Source organism: Cucurbita maxima, unplaced genomic scaffold, assembly GCF_002738345.1.
Source record: "Cucurbita maxima cultivar Rimu unplaced genomic scaffold, Cmax_1.0 Cma_Scf00030, whole genome shotgun sequence".
NCBI classification, from domain to species: Eukaryota; Viridiplantae; Streptophyta; class Magnoliopsida; order Cucurbitales; family Cucurbitaceae; genus Cucurbita; species Cucurbita maxima.
Genome location: NW_019272046.1, coordinates 1,718,161 through 1,733,849, shown reverse-complemented (window position 1 = coordinate 1,733,849; position 15,689 = coordinate 1,718,161). Strand labels below are relative to the sequence as shown.

The 15,689-nt window shown below is 38.3% G+C and overlaps 3 protein-coding genes across 3 annotated transcripts; 2 read left to right on the top strand and 1 right to left on the bottom strand.

The window, feature by feature from the left end:
- Positions 1-1,519: 1,519 nt before the first annotated feature.
- On the top strand, positions 1,520-4,758 carry LOC111465913 (protein QUIRKY). The gene has a single exon (XM_023110380.1). It carries the CDS (start codon positions 1,649-1,651, stop codon positions 4,649-4,651), a length of 3,003 nt encoding a protein of 1,000 aa, XP_022966148.1. The 5' UTR covers positions 1,520-1,648; the 3' UTR covers positions 4,652-4,758.
- Positions 4,759-8,235: 3,477 nt separating this feature from the next.
- LOC111466175 (protein PNS1-like) lies at positions 8,236-9,771 on the top strand (the record flags this gene model as incomplete). Its single annotated transcript, XM_023110755.1, has 2 exons — positions 8,236-9,288; positions 9,421-9,771. Coding segments are annotated over 2 exons (1,191 nt in total), but the record flags the coding sequence as incomplete, so codon positions are not given.
- Positions 9,772-9,788: 17 nt separating this feature from the next.
- On the bottom strand, positions 9,789-12,491 carry LOC111466115. The gene is made up of 3 exons (XM_023110701.1): positions 12,159-12,491; positions 10,593-10,851; positions 9,789-10,176 (listed from the first exon to the last, which is right to left on the bottom strand). Exons 1-3 carry the CDS (start codon positions 12,312-12,314, stop codon positions 10,109-10,111), a joined length of 483 nt encoding a protein of 160 aa, XP_022966469.1. The 5' UTR covers positions 12,315-12,491; the 3' UTR covers positions 9,789-10,108.
- Positions 12,492-15,689: the final 3,198 nt, after the last annotated feature.

The following is a 15,689-nucleotide window of genomic DNA, read 5'->3' as shown; positions in this document are numbered from 1 at the left end:
GAAAACATCCCAAACACTTCACAAACAACCACAAAAAAGACAACCACTTGCATTTTATATTATAATCTATTATTAAAAAAATAAAATACAAAACTGAGTCAACTCGAGTATAGTTCAAAATGTAAACTTTTCGTCGCTTTTAAATGTGCAAGTTGGTTCTTCCATAAATCGGGAGACAGTACGAACCCTCTTTATGAGGAGGGACGAGAAAGAGTCCGCTGACACAATTGATCTTGAGGGCAGAGATCGAAGAGCCCTAGTTTTAAACTACTCATCTTTTGAAAAAACATTATTGCAACCGAATACTGAACCCACATTGAATCATTCATTATTCAGTTTAGGAGCTCAACCCTCGTGAAAAGAAAGATGTTTGCGGACAATCTTTTTCTCGATTTTCTTTCATTGTATTCGAGCCACTTGATTGTAAAAAAAGGAATTATAATCGGGATTTTTTTTAGCTCCCTTTTTCAATCTTCGGAGCAAAGGAGTCAAACACACATAATTTTAAAGTTTTTACGATTCAGTCACTCGAGATAAAATTGTACCTTACATATTCTAACCATCTCATTTGAATGTAGTCTTTACGTATTCATAAATCCATTCGTCCTAATAAATTAAAAATTATGTTTTAAAAAAATAAAATGTTTTAACTTTTTATTATTATTATTTTAATGTAAAAAATCATCTGACAAAATCTTCGTCTAGCCGAAATAAAAAAATAAAAAAAATCAGATTAAATTAAATATTAAGATAAAACCAAAAAAAAAAAAAAAAAGATTCCCTTTTCGAGTAGTTTTAACTTTTAACTCACTTTTATATTTATTTATTATTTTATTTTATTTTATTTAAATACGTTTAAATTTAGACCGGCAACAAGGAAGTCAGAGCCATAGAGACGTTGGACCAACAAACTTTTAATTATTAATTTACCTCCCTCTTATTTTACTATTTTTTTTTAATTAAATTTATTTTTCATATTCGAAATAAGTGTAAGACTGGATTGTGAACTCTATTTTGTTGGTGGGTCGGATTAACCCGATAAAAGAGTCAATCTGCAAACCGAACCGAATTTCAATTTAATCCAAATCGAAAAAAAAATTACAGCTCAATTTAACCCTTATTACTAAGGGTTAGAGTAGTCTGAATCGTTCGAGACCTATAAATTGTAAATTTTTATAGCGAGGATTAAATGGTAAATTTTTATAACATAAAAACAAATTTATAATCAAAATTTTATTTTTATCCGTTGGATTAAAATACACGAAAAAAGAGATTAGAATGGAAATTTTAACCGTAATCATAAATGAGAAGTCCAGTCAAAAAGTCGCATTATGAGCGAGGAAGGAAAATTGGTACGATCCCCGTTGTAACGATTCATTGTGTGGACTCCACAATCTTCATGATCTTCCACGTGGCAATTTGTCTTACGTGTCACTCATGACGTGGCCCCAGGCGCCCTCTCAACTTTCCCCCCTTCTTTTAAAAACCCTTGAGAGGGGGCTTTACTCTTTCATTTTCCATTTTGCGAAGTCACTGGGTATTGAAGAAAAAAAGTAGTGAAAGAATCTCTTCCAAAATTTCATTGATCTCTCTAAATTTCTTTCTCTGTTCTTGAATCGAGAAGTTTCAGATCCGTTCGAGGTTAAAAATGGCGGAGAATTGCGTTCGAAAGCTCTTCGTCGAGATCTGTAACGCCAAGAACTTGATGCCGAAAGACGGTCAAGGAACGGCTAGTGCTTACGCGATTGTGGATTTCGACGGGCAGCGGAGGCGGACGAAGACTAAATTCCGAGATCTGAATCCACAGTGGGACGAGAAGCATGAGTTTCTTGTTCACGACACGGAGACTATGGAGTCGGAGATTTTGGAGGTCAATTTGTACAACGATAAGAAGATGGGGAAGAGAAGCACGTTTCTCGGTAAGGTTAAACTCGCCGGAAGTACTTTTGCGAAATCTGGATCTGAAACGCTTGTTTATTATCCTTTAGAGAAACGTAGCGTGTTCTCTCAGATCAAGGGAGAGTTAGGGCTAAAAATTTATTATATCGATGAAGATCCACCTGCTGGTGGTGTTTCTGAATCTGATCAGAAACCGGAGGCTGTTACTTCAGTAGCCGAGGAGAAGCCACCGGAGAATCAGGAGGGAAAAGTAGCGGAAGTCAAGGAGGAGGAGAAGAAAGAAGAAGAGAAGCCGAAGGAAGAACCAAAAGAAGAGGAGAAGTCTAGTGAAAATCCGCCGGAAAATTCGAAACCAGAGGAATCCCCTGCTGTTGAACCAGAGAAGCCTGCAGAAGTGGAGAATCCGCCAATTGCACATACGGAAAAGCCAATGAAGATGCAGAAGGCGAAATCGGAAGCGGAAAAAAGAGGCGATCTAAGCGTAAAAGGTCTCGAACTTCGCTCTCTGTCGAATGATCGAAGCCGCAGCGCGTACGATCTTGTCGATCGAATGCCGTTCCTCTACGTACGCGTCGTTAAAGCAAAACGTGAATCTACAGAAGGTGGATCCTCCATTTACGCAAAGCTTGTGATCGGAACTCACAGTATCAAAACGAAGAGCCAGAGCGAGAAAGATTGGGATCAAGTGTTCGCATTCGACAAAGAAGGATTGAACTCAACGTCTCTGGAAGTTTCCGTTTGGGCGGAGGAGAAGAAAGAGAACGAAGATCAGTTAACCGAAAATTGTTTGGGAACGGTGTCGTTTGATCTGCAGGAGGTTCCGAAAAGAGTCCCACCGGACAGTCCTCTGGCTCCGCAGTGGTACTCTCTAGAATCGGAGAAGTCACCGGGAAATGACGTCATGCTCGCCGTTTGGTTGGGGACTCAGGCCGACGAGGCGTTTCAAGAAGCTTGGCAGTCGGACTCCGGGGGGTTGATTCCGGAGACCCGAGCCAAAGTTTACCTCTCTCCGAAGCTGTGGTACTTGAGATTAACGGTCATCCAAACCCAGGATTTGCAGTTTGCTTCGAAGTCCGAGCCTAAGGCTAGGAACCTCGAGCTTTATGTCAAAGGTCAGCTTGGGCCACAAGTTTTCAAAACGGGAAGAACCTCAGTCGGCTCGGCTTCACCCGGCTCGGCTAATCCAACATGGAACGAGGATTTGGTGTTCGTAGCAGCCGAGCCGTTTGAGCCGTTTTTGGTTGTGACCGTAGAAGATCTGACAAACGGACAGTCAGTGGGCCAGGCGAAAATCCAGATGGCAAGCATCGAGAAAAGGACCGACGATTGGACGGACACAAAATCCCGATGGTTCAATCTTGTTGGAGACGAAAACCACCCTTACACCGGGAGAATCCACCTCCGAATCTGCTTAGAAGGCGGATATCACGTGCTTGACGAAGCCGCACACGTGATCAGCGACGTCAGAGCCGCCGCAAAACAGCTGACGAAACCACCGATCGGACTCCTCGAAGTCGGAATCCGCGGCGCCACAAATCTCCTCCCAGTGAAAACAAAAGACGGTACACGTGGCACTATCGACGCTTACGTGGTCGCCAAATACGGACCGAAGTGGGTCCGAACCCGCACAATCCTCGACCGCTTTAATCCACGCTGGAACGAGCAGTACACGTGGGACGTCTACGACCCTTGCACCGTCCTCACGATCGGCGTCTTCGATAACGGCAGATACAACCGTGAAAACGACGCCGGTTTGAAACAACCCGGAAAAGACCTACGGATCGGTAAGGTCCGAATCCGACTGTCGACACTGGACGCTAATCAGGTGTACTCAACCTCATACTCCCTTACGGTGTTACTCCCGACCGGCGCCAAGAAAATGGGAGACCTCGAAATCGCCGTCCGGTTCACCTGCTCCTCGTGGCTAAGTCTAATCCAGTCCTATTCAACCCCAATGCTCCCAAGAATGCACTACATCCGCCCATTGGGTCCGGCCCAACAAGACATCCTCCGCCACACCGCCATGAGAATCGTAACTACCCGGCTTTCCCGGTCCGAACCGGCCATGGGTCAGGAAGTGGTTCAGTACATGCTCGACTCGGACACACACGTGTGGAGCATGCGAAGAAGCAAAGCCAATTGGTTCCGCGTCGTCGGTTGTCTCTCACGCGCCGTCTCTCTAGCCCGCTGGTTCGACGGGATTCGCACGTGGATCCACCCTCCGACCTCCATCCTCGTCCACGTGCTCCTCATCGCCGTCGTGCTGTGCCCCAATCTCATCCTCCCCACCGTCTTCATGTACGCGTTTCTAATTCTCACGCTCCGTTTCCGTTACCGGCACCGGCATTCACACAACATGGACCCCAGATTGTCGTACGTGGACTTCGTCAGCGCCGATGAGCTCGACGAGGAGTTCGATGGATTCCCCACCACACGATCTGGGGACCAAATTCGGATCAGATACGACAGGCTGAGGGCGCTGGGTGGTAGGGCCCAGGTGCTGCTGGGTGACGTGGCGGCGCAAGGGGAACGATTGGAGGCGCTGTTTAACTGGAGGGACCCGAGAGCCACAGGGATTTTTGTGGTGTTGTGCTTGGCGGCATCGCTGTTATTCTATGCGGTGCCGTTTAAGGTGTTTTTGTTGGGCTTTGGATTATATTACCTCCGCCATCCCAGGTTTCGCGACGACATGCCGTCGGTTCCGGCTAACTTTTTCCGACGGCTGCCGTCGCTTTCCGATCAGATTATCTGATGATGTTGTTAGTCGATTATTATTTGTCGTTTAACCTCTTTTTTGGGGGGTTAATTATGATTATGTATTGGTTACTGGTTTATTAATTATATTAATTAGTTTGTTTATTCTTCCATGGAAATCAAAATTTCACCAAAACTCAAAATAGTGGTAAATAATTGGCTACAAAAGCTTTAAATCAAAATCTAAAAAATATCTTAATTATTAATTTTAAATGAAATTTTGTTTTAAAAATATCACTCAAATTTTATTTCATTAATATCTTTAAATTATTTTAAAGTATTTTTGTAATACTTTTCGAAGCCAAAAAGTATTTTTGAAATATTTTGATAAAAGTTAATAATATTATTTTTGGAATAGAGTATTAACCATTTTTATTCCAACTAATTATATTTTAAAATTTAAAAGTATTTTTGAGATAAATAGAAATGTATTTTTATTGATTATCCTTAATAATAATAATAATTATTATTTGTTTATTTATCATGATTTTAAAATGGGGTGGAGAAGGTTACCGTTGGATGGTGCTATCTTTACAGCAGTATACACCGCCCGGCGCCGACCACGAAGAGTGACCGTTGCTGGAAAAAGAAAAAACCTATTTTCTAAATAATTAATAGACTTCAAAACTTGCTTTTTAAAAATATTTATTAATTCATATGAAATTAAAATAAAGCTTAATTTAAGATTTTCTAAATTTTAAAAATAAATTCAAATGTTTGGCAAAATTATTTTAATCACTTTTATTCATATTTAACATTTATTTTACTATAAGTTTATTTTAAAAAAATAATTTAAATGTTTAGTTATTAAATTTATTATAATATTTTTAATAGTATTAGGAATTACGACTCTCCACAATAATATAATATTTTCCACCTTAATTCAAATTTACCGGTAACAATTTGTTTTAACCTGAGCTCGACTCAGTTAGGGTTCAAAGACACTTTTAACTAAATAATAATCAACCATGTAGGTCTCACTTGCTTTTATAAGAGATTTAATAATGGGCCCATTTGTGCTTCAAAACTGCAATTCTGGCCCAACTTTCGGAACTTTAAATTTAAATGGGCCTCAATTCCACAAGAAATTGGCCCATTTATGTTACCTCAAGATCTAATTTTTACAAATATAATTTTTTTAAAAAATTATTTGGTATATTTTCTTACTAATTTAGAACGGATTAGAATGGATAATCAATCCAATGAAAAGTTTTAGAACGGATTATCTTGAATCTTGATGATTAAAATAATGTGTAAACAAAACTCGTAATTCGAATCACTCCACCAGAGATTTGATCAACACCATTAAAACGTTTGTAAGTTTAAAAATAGAAAAATTTGTAAATAAAAAACCTTAGCTCTCAACGGACTTAAAAAAAACCTCTATTCATCTTGAAGTTATGTGAAAATTAGGGTTTTTGTTTTCCATACATGCATGTTCACTTGATTGTGACTCTACGTGACTTGCCTTTATTCTAACCCAAGTCTTCAACTTGATCTTGTCGCTAATAACACGGACTACATACTTCGTGATGTCATCCTAAGTCCTAGGTTGAAGAATTGTTTGAAAAAGGTGAATTACATGTTCATTATTGAACGATGCTCGTCAAATAACAACTCTTCTAAAAAACTCAAAAGGACGAGAATCTGTGATCGATCTGAAAACGATCTGATTCCATGGTCAAAATGGATTATGTGTATCGAAGGAGGGTGAGAGTGAATCTATCTGACTTGATTGAAGATAGACTAGAGCCACTTCTCCTACAATAGGAATGGAATAGTTCAGCCTCCTCGTAGACAAGATTTCTATCAAATGGTATGCTAATTGTCTAAGTACTTCAATAAAATAATAATTTAATGACGAGTCAACTTTCTATGAATTAATTTAAAACAAATATTTGACTTTATAAGAGTAAATTTTAAAAGCTTAAAAGCTTCCAATTTAATATATTAAAATGATAAATTATTTATTTACATATAAATGGCAACTAACGTTAAATAAATAAAAATATATTTATCTATAATTACACGTCAAGCATATTTAAAATCAAATTGTTGATTTAATATTGACTAATTCTTCCAATAATAATAATATCTTTGGTTTGGTTGACTAAATGGAATCTCTCCTTTTAAAATATTTTCCATTTATATAAATACTCAAGAAAACGACTTTTTAAAATAAAATAATAAAATATTTTCCAAAAAGAAAAGTATATTTCTATTTAGTAACGTTATTTATCTAACCAATAAAATAATAAGACGACCAACATATTTACGAATATATCTCATTGTCTACCATATCACGCTAACTTAGCCATAATTTATTTGGCAAAAATATTAAGTCAACGTCCCCTTGATATGTAATATCGAAAGGAGCCTTATGATGTGCAGAAGTCTCATGTACGATTCCCTAATAAGGGAGTGGCTACCTACTCGAGCTTCACTATAAACCAAGAAAATTCCTTCTCTCACGGCTAAGCTTACCTCATAAATTTGCATATATTTTCCAATTCCTTCTTTCTCTACGAAATGTCGGTAAATATGGAATTATAGCATTTAGTTAGGGATTCTTGTAAGAAAATCGAAGTTAATTTATCTCGAACTAAAATACGTTAAATTTGTCCAAATAAATTATATAACTCAACTGATTAAGACATATATTTTAACCCGACAATTCAATTTCCCTTTTGGGGGGAAGGTCTATCATTAATATCTAGGACATAGCATGAGAAAACGCTCAAGGGCAAATCCACCTATCTGACTGCCACTTGGCGTTTGTGGATTTGGCAGTCATAGTTTCTCCCTCACAGCTCTCTAATCTTATCTCACAAGCTACCTCAAATAAACGAACAAGAAAAGAAAAGGTTTTAGTTATAACTTGTTCAACTTTGAGTTCATTGAAAACAAGAACAAAAAACAACAAAAAGATCACAGAAAGCAGAGTCCCTTTTTCCTTTATGAAGAGAGGTGGATCACAAGAACAGTAACAAAAGGGCAAAGACAAACCAGGAAGACCTCCTGTGCTCCACGTCACCATTACCTCGTGCAGCCACGTCATCACGCCGCATCAGCATGACATAAACCTACACCATAATTTCCACACAAATACATGAGAATACAATGACTAGCTTAAGAAGAAGACTATGAAAGTTTAAATCTCAGAGCATTGAATTTGGTTGAGGTTGAATCTTGAAAGCCAAGAATTTCCAAGAAACTTTCTCCTCAACCAATCCAAATTAAAGAACTTCAAGAACATAACAGAACAACTCCCTGCAACGAAATAATGGAAATCAGCACACCACAAAGTGCATTGCAGAACAACTCCCAACAAGTTCAAGAAAGAAGAGTTTCGTCTTCAACCCCCATCAGGGTATTGTTATCATTCTTTTCACCATCAAGAAAGCATTTCATTTTCATATTCATGTCAAAATCTATGTAGTATGGAGGTTGACTTACATGTATTTGAATGAATCTTGTTGGCTGTTGCTGCAGATTCAAGAACCGAATCTTTCGATAGAGCCTACAGTGGGATGGAAAATTTTCAGGTGGCTTTCTAGCATAGTTTTCAACGTCCATTTATGCCTGGTTGCTGTGTTGGTGATTGTTTTGACAGTTCGGGGACTTCAGTCGGCTTCTAAAACCCATCATTTTCTCCCAGAGAAGTGGTATCCGCCATTGTTGGCTTCTATTGGCAGCTCTGGAATCATTGCCTTTTCATGGCAGGCCTTCACTGGCTTCTCCCCTTCAATGGCCTTCAAGACAGCCTTATGGTTCAGCCCCGTGCTATTACTCGCTTCTGGCATTTTCTTTGTCATTGTTGGATCTGCTGGTGGTTTAGCAGCAGGAGTGATCCTCGTAGTTTTTTCCCTGTGCCTGTCGGTATATCTCTGTTGGATCAATCATCGGTTGAACTATGCGATTCAACTTTTATCAGTTTCTACTAAATACCCTCCGTCGCACACTCAAATCTTGGTCATTGGATCGATCGTCATTGGCATTCTTTACGCCTCTTTCTTGGTCATCGGCATTGGTGGAGCAATTGCTATCAAGTCTGGATTTAAAGCATTGTTCATAGCAGCGATACTGTTGAGCCTAACCTGGACTCTGCAGGTCATTAAGAACATAGTGCAAGTAACAATCTCACGCATAAAGTACTTGAATTTAGCTTGGGGACGCGAAAATGACATACGAGAAGCTTTCTACAGAACAATGAAGCATTTGATTGGAACTATTGCTCTTGGCTCTGCCATCAACCCCCTTATCAGCTTCATTCAGGGATCTGCCCGTGCCATGAGATTGGCAGCAGGAGAACAAGATGAGTTCCTTTTCTCTTGTGCACACTGCTACTCGGCGATCGCTTCAATGCTGAGAAGCCGTGGAAACCGGTGGGGTTTCGTCCATGTTGGTGTCTACAATAAAGGGATAGTGGAGGCTTCATATGATACCTGGGAGGCATTCAAGAGGGCGGATTTGGAAATTGTTATAAACTCCGATCTCACCGTGTCTTTCTGCTTTCTCTGCGGGCTTTCTGGTGGTGCAATCTGCAGCATTATAAGTGGCATCTGGGCACTCGTAATACACAAGAGCTATGCAACAGAATTAGCAATATATGCCTTCCTGATAGGCTATTGTCTGGTAATGAGCTAAGATATTATAGGAAAAAAAAAAAAAAAAAAAAGAACTATTCTAAACTTTAATTGAAGTTAACGAATACCTGAGAGCAATTTTACTTCTGGATGACAATGTTCATGGCTTCTGTAATTGCAGTGCCGGATAGGAATGGCGTGGCCACAAGCATGTATTTCTGCCTACTATGTGGCTTATGCAGACAATCCCCAGCATCCTCGGTTCGACTCCACCGTGCCAGAGCAGATTCGAGACCTTCGGCGGAGATTGCAAAGTTAATCAAACCATAAACTTGAAAACAAGTAAAGAAGCAGATTTAGACCATTCCTCAAATCTGGCATGATAAAAATAAATGTCTTCCGAGGAATCTACTGAAACAAAAATCGCAGTTTTGATCTTCTTTTCTTCTCTTTCCCTGCAAATCTTGTATTCTTTCGGATTTTGTTCAAGAGTTCAATAAAAAGTTCAGGGAAGAACTTTTGTTCAGGCACATAATAAAACTTCATACCTACTAAAAGAAGAACATATATTTCTGACTTCATAATTCATGCATTCCATAACTTTTAGTTCGAAAAAAGGCTTGTCGATTCGACTTACAAGTACAAATGCTGTGGGAAGGGAACACTGGAAATGATTTGAACTGAATCAAGAACAATTTTGCCAAACTTCGATAAGGACATCCCACAAACTGCCTAAAATGAAAAATGTACACTATAGATCTTTGCTAAATTGCAAGATTAATATATATCTCATCATTGCATGATCAAAGTCCAAATATTAGAGCTGGGGATAGTTCAAGAAGAATTCATTGGAAAGGAGTCTTTGCGACTCATTTAGATTCCAGGTGACCAAGCCCACCGCATTCCGAACACATGGTATTGCCAGTTCCACCACAACCTACAAGACGATGATTACAGAGTTGGGACAGAAACTTTTCAGTAAGTATTGTGATAACTAAACATACAGACAACTAACAGAGATGGAACACAAAAAATTCCTTCATCAATAAGTATATTTGAATCAAATGTACGTCATAAAAAGCATGGCTAATCATTTTGAAAGCTTCCCAGCATCGATTTGTTTTTACGAAAACAAAATATATCGAAACGATTACAGGAAGATACAATATCCATATCCCATTTTCTTCTTTTCTGCGTTTGAAGTTAAACATCACATCCATGAGAGTCAAAAGAGCATAAGTTCAACATAATAAACACAATACATTGTCCAACATAGGTATGTAACAATCGGATAAGGTCAAAATCATTCAAAGTAATGCTAATACTAATAGTTCAATAAGGAATGTAATTTACCCAGGCAACGAACTTTCACAATGATTCCCTGGCTCTCCAATATTGAGTCAACATACAAACCCGAACCGGAGCAAGTTGTGCAAAGAACAGCACCTTTAGCATGGCATTCGGTGCATCGAGGATTATCTCCAATCATTTTCTCGGCCAGAGATATTCCAACTGGCGTCTCGATTCTTTCCTCTGGGATAGCCTTATCATAGCAAAACAGAGTTTCAGAAGTACTTCTTCGTCTATGAACATCTGCACCTGAAGAATCCCCCTGCCACATCCAGAAATTTTGACAATACTCTCAAATCCATAATCTATGGCAACTATGAATGCAGAACTATACACTTGGAAGCATATGATTCAATAAACAATTACAAATATGTAGACCAGCATATGACAGAAATGGCAAATCATTTAAAGAGTTTATGTTTGACGTCTAGTTATGTAACAGCCCGATCCCACTGCTAATAAATATTGTCCTCTTTGGGATTTCCCTTTCGGGTTTTCCCTCAAGGTTTCTAAAATGCATTTGCTAGGGAGAGATTTTCACATCCTTATAAAAAATGTTTCGTTACCCTCTCCAACCGATGTGGGATCTCACAATCCACCATCCTTTGGGACCCAGCATCCTTGTTGGTACTCTTTTCCCTCTTCAATCGATGTGCGATCTCACAATCCACCCTCCTTTGAGGCCCAGCGTCCTCGCTTGCACATTGCTCGGTGTCCACCCCCTTTGGGGCTCAGAGTCCTTGCTGGCTCACTGTCTGGTGTCTGGCTCTAATACCATTTGTAACAGCCCAAGCTCACCGCTAACAAATATTGTCCTCTTTGGGCTTACCCTTTCGGGCTTCCCCAGAAGGTTTTTAAAACTCGTTTGCTAGGGAGAGGTTTTCACACCCTTATAAAAATACTTTGATCCCCTCTCCAACCGATGCGAGATCTCACAGTCCACCCCCTTCGTAGCCCTGCTGGTACTCGTTCCTCCAATCAATGTGGGATCTCACAAGTTACCCTTGCCAAATGCTCATGAAATTAAATATTGATTGCAGAAAATTTCATTAAAGAGAACGTCAGATTGACATAATCTTACTAGGGAATTTGTCACAAATGATTGTTTTACTTTCAAAAAATCACTCCAGTTTTATCGAATGTCTCCGAAGGCAAAGGACTACTTATCAAAAATAAAAAACAAATGTTCTTGCAAGTTTCAATCAACTACGTCCAGAAGTTTCATGCTAAGGAATTATACCACAGAATAAAAATAACCAACAGATCAATAACTTATAACCAAGATGCTCAGCCTCTATCAGAAAAACACAGCTTAAAGGAGCCAATTATAATAATACTACATATGCATCAAACAACCAAGCCAAATGCACGAAAATGGATGAATAATAAATTCCACTGCAATGAACTCAGCCCCAGATTCATTCATTGAATAAATAACTTTCAAGTAATTTCCCAAAAAAAAAAAAAAAAAAAAAAAAAAAAAAAAAAAAAAAAAAANAAAAAAAAAAAAAAAAAAAAAAAAAAAGAAAAGAAAAAGAGAATCACATAACCAATTTCAAAAGTACCAACCCTAGAAGCAGAGCCATTAGGATAGACCGCGAAGATCTTGGAGAACTTTCTCCTTTCAAACCACAACTCTGCTTGAATACTTCTACTCGAAAACGATTTTAGCGACGAACTACGCACAATGACGGACGATGACACGGCTAATGTAGCAGAATCCATTGCGCACGAAAGATGGGAATCTCCAATCAAATTGGTCTCCTAACCAAGCGCGAAAACGAAAATTGAAGCTCGAATCGAAGATTTTCTCGAAGAAATCGCCAATATAATTGCTTACTTCGGGTGAGCTTGGAGATTGTGTAATTTCTCTTGTTGTTAACGAATTGCAGATGTCAAATTGGATAATAATAAACTAAAAATTTGACAACAATTTAATCAATGTAATTTTAATTTTATAATCATTTAATCCACGGACTTTAATAATAAAATTCAGCTCTTGTATTTTAAATTTTTTTTAACGATAAATTAAATGTAGATTTTTATTTTTCAATGATTTAAACTTTGTAGCTTATAAATACATCGGCTCACTAACCAATTTATTGATTTATAATCTTAATAATAATTTTTACGATAGGGATTAAATCGTTATTATATTTATGTTTAGAGTCTAAATTGTTATTTTATGAAAGTTCAAGGACCAAAAGATAAAAATTTGATCTCCTAATTTTAAATTTTTTTAATTATGTGTTCTACTAATACTCGAGCGAAAGAGAAAAAAAAAACTTAGTATTTTTCTATTTAATACTTCAGTTTCAAAAATTACATTTTTACCCTTGACTTCGAGTTTAGTTTTTTTTTAGTCCCTAAATTTTAAAATGATACATTTTATCCTTGAAATGAATTATTAAATTTATAATAATTTATTATTCAATTCTAATGCAGATATGTTAACGGGGTATAATTGAAAAATGTTAAATTTCGAAGGACTAAATTAAAATTTTTTAAATGGAGTGTTATAAAATAAGATGTCTTAATCATGCTACAAATTTTTTTTTTGTTGGACAGTGTGAACGTTTGATTAATTCACCACACCTAAATAGTGTGAAAGTTATCTTATTTATAATCAAATAAATTACAAGGATATGAAAATAGTAATAAATGAAAATAACAATAAATGAAAAGAGTCGGATTTAAACGAACGTGAACCTTGAATCTGAAAAATTCAAAGAGGTTGAGAAACACTTTTCATGAAGATGCTAACAACCCGGTTCTTGGCCATCAAAAATTTGCAGAGGGATCGCCGCTCAGCGGCGATGCTGCCTTGGCTTCGGCGAGAATATGTCTAACCCATGAAGAGGGATTGTCGCTTAGCGATGATGCTGCCTTGGCTCTGGTGAGAATATTTCTAACCCCAAGAAGTAGAAGGGGAAACCTAGAGCAAGGGACAAAGACAATGTTGAAGCCGGAAGAGTCGCCACATTGGGCGAAGGAGCCAATTTTGGCGAGAAGGGCAGTTGGAAGAGTCGCCTCATCGGGCGAAGAAGCCAATTTTGGCAGGAAGGGCGGCGGGAACTTGGTTGGCGAATAGGCTAGTGTGGCACCCAGGTTTCGAAGGTAAATCTCTCCAAAAGGTTGATAGGTTTAGGTTAGGGTTTATGTGAAGGATGAAGGTTGATTGGGAAGAAAATGCAAAAGGTTGATAGGTTTAGGTTAGGGTTTATGTGAAGGATGAAGGTTGATTGGGAAGAAAATGAGAGAGACTATATTGGCCAAGGGGAAAACCGATTTGGTTGGAAAAGGTGAGGTTGTATGTACAGAGTATGACGAAAGGTGATTTGGAGGTCAATAGGGTGGAGCCAAAGAGTAATCAATCGGCTCCGACTACGGCAGCCATGAAGACTGCCCCTGCGGCGTCAAAACCAACAGGGGTGGTGGAGAAGAAGATTAGAGGATTCAAAAGCCATTGAAAAAAAAGGATGAGGGTTGTTAAACCGAAAGGGCTCTGATACCATGTGAATGTTTGATTAATTCACCACACTTGGTATGAAAGTTATCTTATTTATAATCAAATGAATTACAAGAATATGGAAATAGTAATAAATGGAAATAACAATAAATGGAAAGATACCTATGATAATAAATCAAATATTAGATATTTGCCTTATAATAAAATATCAAATATAATATATATGATAAACTATAATTTATTACTAAATATCCTTAACAGACAGACTATACCATATATGTTTGGATTTAGAGAATCCTTTAGAATTTAATATGTAAACTCTAAATATTACTTAAGCGTTGCACTTGTATTTCATCTTATTAGCGAGCGATAGTTCTCTTTAACCTGTCCCGACCATCATCATGAACTTCTAAATAGGAGTATTCGTTAGAGGAATTCAAATCTATTTCAATTCTAGCATAAAATATGTTAAAACACAGCTATGAACTTACGTGTTTTGAAAACACCTTTAAAATGACAATCTTGTCTCGGCCCGACACCTCCTCTCCTTTATTTTATTTATTCTATTTTATTTTTTAAATTGGTTCATAGGGTTCTTATGTATTTTTGGCCAATTTTCTTTATCTAATTCTAACTTGATTTCTTGTAACGCTCAAATATGAGATAGGAAGAGAGGTCAGTGGAGGGGAGTGAGTAAATTTTTTATTTTTTTGTACGTAATCTTATTTATTTATTTATTATTATTATTATTTAAACATAAATGGTTTATAATTATTTTTATTTATTTATTATATATTTTTTTGCGCTATTACCGCTTTATTTCTAAACTCCTTGCTCAACCCAACTCTTACGTGTTCAACTTCGTACTACGCTAAATTAAATGATTAGTTTAAGCTAACAATCAAACTCAACTGGCAACCCTTAGTTATTCATTGTTGAGAGACTTTTTATTGATGAAAACATTTGATAGCATTTTTGTGCAATTCTATTGTAATAGAGTTTACAAAGACGATGGCGGCGGAGGTGAGAACCATGACCTGGAATTCCGTTTTGATGGAGGAACAGGTACTCATTCCAGGTGCATCCCATAGTTGAGCTGCAATCCCTTCTTGGGTGGTAACGGCGGAGGTAAGAACGATGATCTGGGATTCTGCCCAGATGGAGGAACAGGTGCTCGTTCTAGGTGCATCCCGTATTTGAGTTGCAATCCCTTTTTGAGTGGTGGTGGCAAAGGTGAGTACGATGACCTGGGATTCCGCTCAGACGGAGGAACAGGTACTCGTTCCAGGTGCATCTTGGAGTTGAGTTGCAATCCCTTCTTGGGTGGTAGTGGCGGAGGTACGAACGATGATCTAGGATTCTGCCCAGACGGAGGAACAGGTACTCGTTCCAGATGCATCTCGGAGTTGAGCTGCAATCCCTTCTTGGGTGGTAGTGGCGGAGGTAAGAACGATGATCTAGGATTCCGCCCAGACGGAGGAATAGGTACTCGTTCCAGGTGCATCTCGGAGTTGAGCTGCAATCCCTTCTTGGGTGGTAGTGGTGGAGGTAAGAACGATGATCTAAGATTCCGCCCAGACGGAGGAACAGGTACTCGTTCCAGGTGCATCTTGGAGTTGAGCTGCAATCCC